Below are 13,154 nucleotides of genomic sequence, written 5' to 3' on the forward strand. Positions count from 1 at the left end.
GAAGGAGTACAGTGGGAAATACAGTGGAAAATATGATAGGCAGTGTGAATTGAAGGAGGGAGAAATAGAAGGGGGAGAGCAAACAGTTGAGAGGGAAAGAGAAAAACAGATAACACAATAGATAATCAGAGTTTCAGTGGCACATTTCAAAACTTGAGAAAAATAACAGTAATATAGCTAGGTAAGACAATGCAGTAATATCGTTCAACAGCTACTATCATGAAGGCAGTTTTACAAACAGTTTCTTTTCAGTAAGGCAGTATTAGAACGCAGTTGTTTTACATACAGATACACTACAGAAAGGCAGTTTCAGAAATGCATGTGTTTTACCTACAGTTTACAATACAGCACTGTATGTCATGTGAACAAGCAACGACAGTTTTAAAGGTACATACGACTATGATGAAGTAAATCGGGGAACCACGAGGAGCCTGTAAAAACTACTATGCACAAGTCCTGTAACAAACACTCTATTTTGTAGTCCTGTACAACACCAAGTTGGGCACCAATAATACTCAGGCAAATCTGCAAGGTTCTTACTTAATACAAGTTATAAGGGAAACAGCAAAACAGGCAGTTCACACATAAATTTTGCTTAGCAAAAAATACCTTTTAAAGCTTGCGCACCACACAGGGGAACAGCAGGGGATGAAACAGTGTCCTAGTTAGGGTTTAAAAATGGCGTCCTGGTAGGTGACCAATATTTTTTACATCTAGTCAAGAAGGGAGGGGCCAGAGTAGGTTGAATGATTCTAAAAAGTTTTCCATGTGTCTTCTTTTATGAACTCCAGGAAGAACCTTAAGTAAAATCTTTATCTTTTTTTCCCATTTTCGTGCTCAGCCTATGGTTCCCTTGGTCCAGCAGGTGCTGTATCACAAGTGAAACTAGGGTCACCTCATGTTTTGCTATTGGACAGATACCCCCAAAGTTGGGTCTGGTTTGAAACTGTAGTCTCTATTCTTGAAAAAGAATCAGTCATCAATCAGAATAAGTGTACAGACAAACATAATGAAAAACAGCACTTATAATTTAACCACATTTAGCACTTCTGCTACACAGTTTACACAGACGTTTTCAGAAAACAAAAGTTCTAAGCTTGTTTCCTGCCTTTCCTGTAACTAGTCTAGTCCAGATACAGACTTGCTGTATCCAGAACTGTTTTGCAAGTTTCTGAGCCCCCCACCCAGACCTTTCTGTGTTGGAGAGAAGGCTTCTAGCATACCAGTGGGAGTAGTAAGCACTAGGTAGCCTATCTACCACAAGAGGAGTGGTTTCTGGCCCAGAAATTGTAGTTTATTGGCTGTTTGGGCAGTTTTTCCATCCTTTTCAACTTTCTGTTTTAAAAGCCCGTGTTTGCACACCGCGCAGTGGCACTCAACTGAGGTAAACTATTACTGGTGCTAGAAAGTCTGCTCTTCAATTTTTCCCTTAGAACATGCTTGTTCTTTTATTTCTTGCACTTCAATTAGCTTAATTGGCTATCACTTTAACGGGCTTTTGTAGCATTTATTGTAGCACACTTAGGTGCTATCAGCACTAGATGTTCCTACCCAGTAACAGCACCAGTACTTATTAGTTATGACCACCCCTCCTGGTATGATTGTAGGGCAATCTCCTGTGCTTTCTCCTGCTAACCTGGTGCACTTGGGGATTCTGAGACAGTGTGGCAACTGTCTAATGTACACAGACAACCCTCTCCTCTTACCTCCCAACACTCATACATGTGAAAGATGCACTTACATCACCAAACTGGAAGCAGTGCACACTCCAACCAAGACCAAATTAGCTGGTCCAGAGGAGAAGGTCAACACCTGCAACTCACTACATAGAACACACAGCCCTCCAAAACACCAACCATCACAACCCACACATAGAAATACAAACCATACACCCACTTTTGCGGAGGATCTCAATAAAAATTCACCCAAACAACGGAGACCCCCGAAACAGAAACACACTTGACCAACACAACACCAGAATACATAGCTCACCACCACAGTGTGCCCCTCAACCTAAACTCTTAAGGCAAAACACTGCCCCCAATGTACTAATCATAGGAGACCCACTCACTAGGTTAAACAAGGAGAAGGTGACAGTCAGTTGTCTATCAGGTCATTCTCCATGTGTGTGTGAATGGCCTGAGACATACCTCCCTGAACTACATGAAAAGAGATGTGATGGAACTCTCGGATTATGTGGCCCAGGCAGATATGACCCTAGCCCTGAGCAGTATTCTACCATCACCCAGAATGATAGCACAGTATGAGCATAAAATGATTTACTTTAACAATTGGCTAAGTTTCTGGTGTCATTGTAAGGGGATCCAGTATCTGTCTGCCTGGGATGACATGATCAACAGACCTTGATGCTTTGCCAGAGATGGCCTGCATCTGTCACCCCTGGGATTCCGGGTACTGGCTAATGCTCTTGCCACCCCTACAGTGCCTTTTTTAGGCAGAGTTCCAAAAACCAAAATTCCACCGTAACAGCTACAAACAAGTGCAATCTGAGGGTCATGCTGCTCAGTGCTAGAAGTCTAAATCTCAAGATGCACTTGCTCAAAGCTCTCCTCTAAATGGAGAATGTCGACATCTGTGCTGTAATGGAGACCTGGTTTAAAGAGGCAGAAAGCACACCTGCGCTCCCAGGCTACAACTCATTCCATACTTTTCAGCCCCAGAATATGTCCAGAAGCTCCAAAGGTGGTGGTGTCTCCATATTCTTAAAGGATACTCACACCTCTAGACTGGTAGTCAAATGTAAGCTCTCACTCCAAGTCCCTAAGTACCCTGGAATCTATCAAAGTCCAACCCAATACTCTCATACTGGGTGACTTCAACTACCCTTCCATCAACTGGGAAAACTATTCAAGTACCAATGTACAGGCCCAACTTCTTCTGGAATTTATCAATTCCAATACCCTGGACCAGCTCATTCTGAACCCCACTAGATGAAGCAACATCCTCAACCTGGTTATCACCAACATGGGAGACCATTACTCCACACCTATAGTCATTTCTTCCCTGGTTAAATCTGACCACAAACTGATCAGCATGGAAATCTCCATCTCACCTACAAACCCCCGCTAAGGTGACCACCCTGAAAAATCTCTCTAAAGCCAACTTTGGGCTCCTAAAAACAGAGGTGGCTAACTTCTCGGCACCCATGCCAATGGAAAATAGCTGCATGACTGCCAAATCATACACCAATGCACTGTACGGGTACATACACAAATGCATGGATCTTGCCATACCAAACAGAACTAAGACTCTCTCCTCCAAAAAAGCAAGCCAATCTGGTGGTCCCCAGCCATCAATAAACTCTAGGACAGAAGGAAGAAACTGTTGCAGACATAAATTAAGTCACAAGACTGGAAAACCTCCCTTATCAGTCTCAACAAAAAGCTGAGATCCCTTACCAAATCCTCTAACGCCAGCTATGAAGGCAGAATTGCGGCTGACACCAAAAACAAATACAAAGCCTTCTATAGCTATATCAAAACCTTCAAGGCAATGCCCAGATTTGCTCTGAGTTATTGCACAATGGCACCTCATATACTGAGCCAACAGACATAGCCAACATACTGGCTGACAGATTCAGTGCCAACTTTACCCCCCCCCCCCAAGGGCCCTATCACAATACCAGAAGAAAGCCTGGTACCCACCATTTCTATGGCACAGGTAAAAGCTGCATTGTCCAAAGCCAAGAATACAGCATCCATGGGACCTGGTAATATCCCTGGCTGTGTCCTACATGAGCTACAAAACGAACTGGCAACACATCTGTGTGCCCTGTTCAATCACATCCTTACCTCAGGCTATGTCCCTAACAAATGGCACACTGCTACAGTCATCCCACTCCATAAAGAGGGAGCAACTACAGACCCTGGGAACTACTGCCCCATTAGCCTGATGAATCTGGTATGCAAAGCTATGGAATGCTTCATCATGGACCTGCTTAACAAAAATATAGGCAATCTCCAAAATCTTGACCCCACACAGTTTGGCTTTGTCAAGGGGAGATCCTGCCTGCTGAACCTGGTTGACTTCTTCGAGGCAATCACTAAGGCTATGGATGAGGGTAAGGCAGTGCATACAGCCTACCTCGACCTGGCCAAGGCCTTTGATACCATTCCCCACTCAACTATCATTGATAAACTCACCAAACTAGGTATCTATCCTTACATCATTACGTGGGTTGCAAATTGGCTCACAGACAAGTCCAACAGAGTGAAAGTTGCGGATTCCAAGACTGCCGACCAGTCATGAGTGGAGTCCCACAGGGCACAGTCCTGGGAGCTCTCCTGTTTGCCATCTACTTCTCAGAAGTCCAGGCCAACACAGAAGGGCTCTGGCTGCCCAAGTTCACTGATGACTTCAAGCTAGGAGTCATTATCAACTCCCCAAGTGATGCAGACATCCTAAAAATAAGCATCTCTGAGACCAATGACTGGTGTTGGAACCATGGCCTGAAGCTTAATGCCAAAAAATGCGTTATCATCCCCTTTGGAAAAAACTCAGTTCCCATGAATTACCACATTGATGGGAGCCCACTTAACATTGAAGGGGCCATAAGAGATCTGGGCACCCGGGTCAACAACCAACTCACCTTCAACAACCACATTACCACTGTGGTCAGAAAGTCCTTCTACGTGGCACATCTTATAACCAAAGGTTTCAGATCCAGGAAGAAAGAGATCACCATCCTCCTCTACTCATCACTCATTAGACCAATCATCGAATATAACGCCCCATTTGGCATGTACCTGATCAGACACCTACAACAGTTGGACACAAAAGTACCTCACAAAAAGGATCCTAGGCCTTAAACACATTTCCTGCATGGACAGACTCAAGGAACTTCAGCTGTTCTCAGTCTCTTATCATCTCCTTAGAGGTGATCTCTGCTTGACTTACAAAGCCATGTCCGACCCAGCCCTACTTGAAATGCTACACCTAAAGAAATCCGAATTCTCGCACGCCACAAGCTCCAAAGATCACAACCTTATTACCACAACTAACAGAACATGCTGGAGGGACAGGTTAATCTTCCAAAGACTGCTTACACTCTGGAATAAGCTTCCCATTCATGTCAAGCAGAGCACCTTGCTGGCCCTCTTCAAGAGAAATCTTGACGAGTGGATGGGTAACAAAGTTCACCCCAGGGATCACTCCAGTTGCCCTACTGGATAGGGGCACTATGAACTAACATCAGGTGGCACGGTGCCTGGGCAGTTTTTTTGGGCTAGGCTTGTAAAGGCTCCAGGGCCATTAGCCTAGTGCACACCTATGAACCTATGAACAATTACCAAACACTTTTTATATATCTTTTTAAAAATTATGATTAGTCAGATGATAAACACTCCATTAAATAATACATACTTATTAACCAAAATAAGCATACATACACACGTACAGGTTAACATATACAAAATATTTACTTTATTTGTGTTTTCATTTTTTACATTTTTATATTTTTATTCTAAGGTCTCTTAAAAAACATTTTATATTCATCATTCTAATAAGACCAGGATTTTTGTCTGCCTGCAAAACAATTGCCATCTACTTTCATTTTTCTCTAACCTGTTGGTGGAAAATAACTTTCTCATAAATACCACAAAAAACAAAATTTCATAAAACTACTACAAGTAATATGGATAGTACGAGTAGGCCAGGATGGGTTGGACAGCGTTTGTGTGCATGTGTTGGGCAGTGGGGGAATTTTATGGAGCCTTTTTTCCTATGGTGACCATTTATTTAAGGCTGGTTCTGCATGTAAGTAGATACACCTGGCTAACCCAAACACAACTGACTGGATATAGGTGTGGTACTGCCACTGGAGATGAGGCAACGTGAGCTCACAGAGCTATGTCACTGCAGTTTCATGCTTTTTCCTGCCTGTGCAAGGGTGTGCAGGGTTGACATCACAGATGAAGATTTGATCTGATTTTCACTTAATCCTTGACTGTGGGTTTGGTTCCGTATCTCAGAACTGACTTGGACGTTATTCCAGCTTGTACCTTCCAAAAATGCTCAAGCTCAGCTTTACCTATAATGCTCCTCTCAGGATTACCTCAGATCTCACTTACAGGTTTAGTGCCAGACATATTTTTCCTGTCAGCTCTCAAGTGAAGTAATTTCTTAAAACTGTAAGTGTTTTTCTTTCAAAATGTTTATTAGTTACTTCTCTATCTTTATTTTGCTTACTCTGCTCCTCTCTAGGCTGCTTCCTTAAAACTTTTAACATTATTCTTTCACTGCCATTGTTGGTAGTCCCTCCTTCTTTCTCTTTCCTCTTTCTACCTCAAAATGAAACCTTACATACCACTGTTGGTACTTTCTTCTACCTACTCTTACTATTTACCTTTACGGTAAACCTTCAGTACCATTGTTAGTATTTTCTTCTAACTTTACAAAAAAAAATTGCCAAATTCAGACAGACACTCTTTATATGTCTACTGCTTGGGCCTGGTACACCTTCAAGAAGACTTTGCTATCTGTCACGGCTTCAGTCACTGGGTCCTTGCAGAAAGAAAAAAATAAGTTGATCTTAAAGGGCCTTATTAAGTCTGATTTTGATAAGGCCCTCTTACAGTAAACATGAAGAATCTAAGAAGAGGAGCTGGTTGGTTCTGACAGTCTCTTCGGCACCACTGACTAAGATGACGAAAACTTCCCCGGTTCCTATAGTTCCACAAAACCTAACAGGAAATTGTTTAAACCCTTGGTGCTGTCAGTGCCAGTCTCTGCACCGACTATTATTACAGAAACAATTACCTCAATGCTTCTTCACTCCCTGGTTCCGCTTGTTTCGGAACTGAAGGAGGTTTCCTTTACAGACAGGCCCTAAACAAAATACTCTCCATCTACAGACCCTTTTTCAGACCAATTTCCAAGCCCTTTCTTGGAAAAACCTTGTTCCCTGTCAGTCTCTTTGGTCTATTCCACCAAGAGTCTCATGAAATCTGATGTTTTGAGGCTTGTGGACCAGCTCCTGGTAGAGAGGGGATTAACTACTTTGTCAGTTCCTAGTCTCCCTAGCTCTGGAAACTTATCTATCTCTTTCCCTGTTTTTGTTCCTCCACTGACTACAACTAAGCCTTCAAAATTCCCGGCTCTAGCAGTCCTGGTTTCGACTGTGTCAGTACAGATCAGATCTTCATCTCTGCCACTGGTAACTAGACTGAGCTCTTTGGCTGAGTCGGATCTGGAGACATCACAGGATCAAAGCTTCAGTGTCAGTTCTGGGGAGCATGGCTCCACTCTAGTGTTATCAGAGCCATCCATGCTCCTTGGAGCATCGGCACATGTGAGCTTGACTCTGGCTTTGGCTTTGAAAGCAGCTTCCTTGATGCAGGAGGGGACTACAACTCCTCTAAAGGTTGGGTCTGCTTTCCAGGCCATGGAGAGGGAAATGTACACTGTGGGCTCACAGCCAGTACCACTCTCATTGGACCAACATCCCTGTCCTTCCCCTCGCCCAGAGCTACCTCCAGCCTCTGCCCTGAGACAGCCTCAGGTTTCAACCATAATGGTTATGTCATCTTCAGACATCTCCCTGGCCCATCCCACTGAGGAGGTTCCCCTGAAGAGGAAGTGCAAGAGGAAGCAGTTGGACTTCACTGAAGAGTCTTACACAGAAGATACTGATTTTGATGAAGGGGAAGGTTCCCCAAGGTCACCCCCGGAAGATGTCTCATTTGGAGACATATTAGAAATCCTGAAACAGAGAGGTAGCTGGACTTCCCATTAGCCTTTCTCAGAGGAATCGGTATACCTGCAGGCTTTCCATGTAAAACCATCTAACTCTTGGAGCTCTCCCTCCACTGATAATCTAATTAAATTGATTGCGCAACAGGCTTGGAAGATACCCAATTCCATTGAGCCAATTCCCGAGACCAGACCTCTTTTTGTCAGCTCCTGAGGATCACCAACATTGGGCTAAAGGGATACCAACAATCCCATGGTGGTTGCAGCAGCCACCAAAAAGGAACTTGCTGATGTAAGTCCTACTATCCATCCTCCTAACAAAGAGTCTAGGATGATACATAGATTTGGCAAGTACGTATATGCATCAACAACCTTTGCGCTCAGGTCCTTGAACTTCATGGCACATTTTACAAGACTCTAATGAGATCTGATAAAGGAGCTGTCATATACTCTGACAGGAGATGTAGCTGAGGAGGTGAAGTATAAAGTAGCTTCCCAGATGCCAACCCTTGAATCAATATCTAATTCATCCATGAGGCTCATTGGGCAAGCAGCCGAAGGGATGCTTAGGGCAGCAGGTTCTGGCATAGTCATCAGGAAAAATGCCTGGATATACTTATGTGAATTTGTGAAGCCATTCAAGTCTTCTTTCATCAATGCTCCTTTTGACAGAACATCCCTTTTTGGTCCTAAAGTCAAAGAGACCCTGACCAGATGTGAGAAGTATGGAAAGACCTTTTCTGCCGTGGGCGTATGCTTTTCCACTCCTCAGCATTTTTACTTCAGGAACCAGAAGAGTGGGAGGCTATTGTTCAAAAAGTCCCGAGGGCCTTTCCAGGACTCACATGGCAATGATTCCCCCCAGGGCAGAGGGGGGAGTTACAATGGAAGACACTGTACATGAGGCAGAGGTGGCCAGCAAAGTCAGGGTTCCAGGGATTCTTTCCCTGGTAACTCCTATCAGCACTCCTGATTGGGGGCCCAACTGCTGTCCTCTGGATGCAGTTGGGGGATGATTATCCTTGCACCTGTCTGCCTGGCTAAATATAACAACAGACAATTGGGTGCAGAGGATTATAACCAGAGGTTACAACATCTCCTTTTCAAAAGAACCCAGACAACTACAAAGAATTCCAGACATTCCACCCAGTCTCAGGGATGCAGCAGTCTTAGAAATTCAAAAAATGCTCAACAAAAGAGTCATCCAAGCAGTCCCACCTGGATAAATAGGATCCAGAGTTTACTTGGGATTCTTTTTAGGGCCAAAGAAAATAGGGGACTGGAGACCAGTTTTGGATCTCAGTCTGCTGAACAAGTCAGTTCAACAAACCAAATTCTGGATGGTTACAGTTCAATCTATACTTCTGTTCTTAGGAAAAGACAATTGGATGTGCTCAATAGATCTTCATTATCACATAAAAATGAACAAGCGCTCCAGAAGATTCCTGTGCTTCCAGCTGGGAGACAGTCGTTATAATTTCAGAGCCCTGCCCTTTGGTTTCACCAAAGCCGCCAGGGTGTTCACCAAATGCATGGCAGTGGCAGCAGCTCACTTCAGACTGCAAGGATTCTGTGTGTTTCCATACCTGGATGACTGCCTCATTACCGCATCCATCTGGCATCTACTGTTGTGGGCAAAGAACTACATTCTTCAAGCTTGCTCCTCACTGGGGATCACTGTAAACTATGAAAAATCCCATCTAGAGCCAACCCAGCAGTTAAAAATTATAGGAATGGTATTAAACACAAACACTGGTATCATGTCTCTTCTCTCAGAGAGACTTCAAAGAATAAAATTACAAGTCAGCCAGATTATTCATAGCAAAAAAGTGACTGCAAGATTGTTGTTACAAACTCTAGGACCAATGGCAGCCACCATCATTTTAGTTCCCCTTGTAAGATTTCACATGCAAATCTTACAATGGGTCTTGGCATCACAATGGTCTTTACTGAATCAGCCATGATCACCAATTTATGCAAGAAAGACCTGAACTGGTGGCTTCACTACAACAAAATTTTGTCCCTCCTCAACCCCAAGCCACAGTGACCAAGACGCATCCCAGATGGGGTGAGGGGGCATTATCTGGGAAAGGCAGTCTAAGGCACTTGGTCCCAGGTAGAGGCCAATTTGCCATCAATGTTGCAAGCACTCCAAGAAACCCTCCCCTTTTCTAGCCTCCCATAAACCTTCAACTAGAAGATTATATAATAGCAAGTGGCACAAATTTTCAAAATGGGCTATGCAGAACAATACTGACCCATATTCTGTACCAGTTGATAAGGTCTTAGAATTCTTAGCATCACTTTTCGATGTGGGAGCGTCCTCCTTGACCATACGAGTACATCTAGATGCAATTCCAACACTCATAATGGTTTAAATGATACGGCTCTAATGTCTCACAAACTTTGTAAAGCTTTTCTGAAAGGAATGTTAATGCTCAGACCTCCATACAAGGATCCTTCCACACCTTGGGACTTGAACCTGGTGATACAGTCCCTAATATAGTCTCCATTTGAACCATCTGCAAACTGATTTAAAGTATTTATCTTGGAAAACTTAATTCTTAATTGCTATTACTTCTGCTAGGAGAATATCAGAACTACAAGCCTTATCTTGCAAGCCTCCTTTCATAAAGACAAGGAATCCTTGTGAACTAATCCATCCTTTCTATTAAAAATAGTTTCTGAGACAAATATCAACCAGACAATCCAACTTCCCATATTTTTTCCCCAAATTTTCAAACAGAGGTGAATATTGTCTACATTTGACAGATGTTCATAGACAACTATATTTTTACCTTCACAGAACAAAAGAATTCAGAAAATCTGACCAGTTGTTCATTTATTTTTTTCTTCTACTACTCTGGACAAACTGGTCTCTAAAGTTACTCTGGATAAATGGCTTAAGGATTGTACAACCTTCATTTATAACAAAAGAAAAGTGCAACTACCAGGCCCTGTAAAGGCACATTCTACAACAGCAACAGCTGCTTCTGCAGTTTTTCATTCTAGAACTCCTATACCTTTACTACTCATTACAAGCTGGATTTGGTCTCTAGGGGCCGAGCACCCTTTGGTTCGATGGTGCTCAGGAATATACTTTCGTGAGACCTCCCAAGATTTAGGTAGCTGGGGACTCTGTCCAACAGTCAAGGGTTAAGTGAAGACTGACAACATCAGACAAAGAAGTCATGTCTTACCATAATGTTCCATCTGTTTTGTTGATCTTCACTTATCCTTCAGATTCCCACCCTCCTTCCCTCTGCCTTTTGGGTTTCTTTGTGGAACAGATCTATCCCAATAGATTGGATTTCTTTTTAAGAATGCAGATATGGTCTCTGGTCTGTTATTTCCTGTTTGTCACTATCTTATGCAAACTTGATCTGAGGTAATCCTGAAAGAAGCATTATGGGTAAAGCTGAGCTTGAGAGTTTTTTTGGAAGGCATGAGCTGGAATAATGGCTGAGTCATTTCCGAGATATGGAATTGAACCCACAGTCAAGGAGAAGTGAAGATTGACAACATAGATGGAATGTTATGCTAAGACATAACATCTTTTTTTATTGATGGGTATGCAAGATGAAATCACAAATAAAAATTCATTTTATTGATGGGTGTACAAGATGACATTACTAATGAAGACTTGTTTTATCGACGGTTGTGCAGGATGGTATCACAATGAAGATTTGTTTTATTGATGGGTGTGACTACTTTTTAGATGGAAGATTTAAAAGGAGCTTTATACTAACCATGTGTGGGTGTGTGAAGGGGTACCTCCTTCTCCTCCACCACAGAGAGCAGATCATGCTCACATTGGTACACGGAAATGCTTCTGGTTACCTGTAAATCCTTGTCACTAAGCAGTTGTCCAAAGAAGCTGTATTTTCTCCTTCTTTCTCTGTCTCTATATTTTTTTTAACTAAATGAAGATCTACTCCCAGGTCGAGTACTTCAAAAAGAAAATATAATAAGGGAGAAGAAGAAATAAACTAGCATGAGATGTAAAGTAACAAGTATCCAGTTTGAACTGTTTTCATTTTTTAAATTCTAATACTACTGTCCACTTGCACTCAATCCACTTACCAGTTGGAGCCCAACTAAGGTTTCCATAGCAGTTTGTACTTCCAAGCCAACATCATCTATTAATGGGTACTCATTTTGGTCGGTGACAATAACTTTTGCCCCCATGGAGGTGAACAAGAAAGGGTTATAGTCATCATTTTCCGTATAAAGGATAAGTTTAAGACCTGCAATAGAAATACAGGAAGAGTTTAGGCAATCATTCATTCACACAGCGACATGACCCATATGCACCCCAGACAGGAAAACATAAATATGGTGCAGTGATTAATATATATTTTTAGTTGAGTCCCAGGTTAAATTCTAGTAAATGAAAGTTATACACTTACCATAATGACAGATGTGTAGGACTGTTGTCCATCTTCTACTAACTGTAAGAATCAAGGCTGGCAGGACTCAGGCAACTTGGTACTAAAATTTTGCCAGGCCACCAAAATCTCCTTTTTAACTACAATCTTGTGCGAGTCAGGGCCACTCTCAACATCTCTGTTAGCATGCAGAATGCAAAGCACAAAGGAAAACAGCATAAAACTTATTAGACAAAAAGAAAAACTTCATATCCAAGGATGGTGGGAAGGAGGGAGAGAGAGGTTGTAGAGGGAAGTGTCCAAAGTCCTACACATCTATCATCACAACACACACAAAACTTTCATGTTATCAGACTTGATCCTCACCTATACGACAATGTACCCAGTAAAAACACTACTGGATGGACACCCAACAGGACTCCTGTTACCAAGATCCAGATTCAATCTATCTATTCAATACGACTTTAGAATAAACTTGACTGGAAGAAGCAATAATACTGCCTAACTAGAGAAGGAGGCAATAAGTCCTAAGAACAAAACTGAAGATGCAGACAATACAGTGCCTGACCAGAGACAGACGCAAAGGTAAGAATCCTAAAGGCAGACAGAAGTAGCCATTCCAATTTCGTAGGGGAGTGATACCAATATTAGATGAGCAGCCAGCATCTTATGGTCTTTAGTCACTGAGAGCCTAAGAAACCAGTATCAATCAAAGCCAAAGAACTGGGCCCAGATGTTACAACACCCTGGCAAACTAAGGCAACTCAAACTCCATCAAAGATCAAATAATATTACAGAATTCCTCAAAACTAAGAGGCCTCTGAAACTAAGCAAAAATAAAACCAAAAATGATAGCCAACACAGAGTAACTGGTATGGCCAACGTACACCATGCCTCACCGAGTTTTAAGGCATAACCTATGCAAAAGAAAATTGTGAAATAATAGCAGGGTAGATTGCAAAGATAAACTGAAATCAGAGACTAAAGCAAACCTTAAAATACAGGCAGTCCTGAATGACTGAAACCTAGGGTCAAAGGACATAAGCAAGTTCAAAT

The 13,154-nt window shown here is 42.5% G+C and overlaps 1 protein-coding gene across 2 annotated transcripts in view; it reads right to left on the reverse strand.

Annotated features, from left to right (window-relative positions):
• The window catches only part of SCNN1G (sodium channel epithelial 1 subunit gamma), a 1,228,370-nt gene that overhangs the window by 649,386 nt on the left and 565,830 nt on the right, over nucleotides 1–13,154 (reverse strand). For both annotated transcript variants that reach the window (XM_044089818.1, XM_044089817.1), the window contains exon 6: nucleotides 11,794–11,957. In XM_044089818.1, the coding sequence (XP_043945753.1) occupies nucleotides 11,794–11,957 (164 nt within the window). The remainder of the gene's footprint in view (nucleotides 1–11,793; nucleotides 11,958–13,154) is intronic.

The sequence above is a fragment of the Protopterus annectens genome, chromosome 12.part0 (assembly GCF_019279795.1).
Source record: "Protopterus annectens isolate FY-2018-M chromosome 12.part0, PAN1.0, whole genome shotgun sequence".
Classification (NCBI taxonomy): domain Eukaryota; kingdom Metazoa; phylum Chordata; order Ceratodontiformes; family Protopteridae; genus Protopterus; species Protopterus annectens.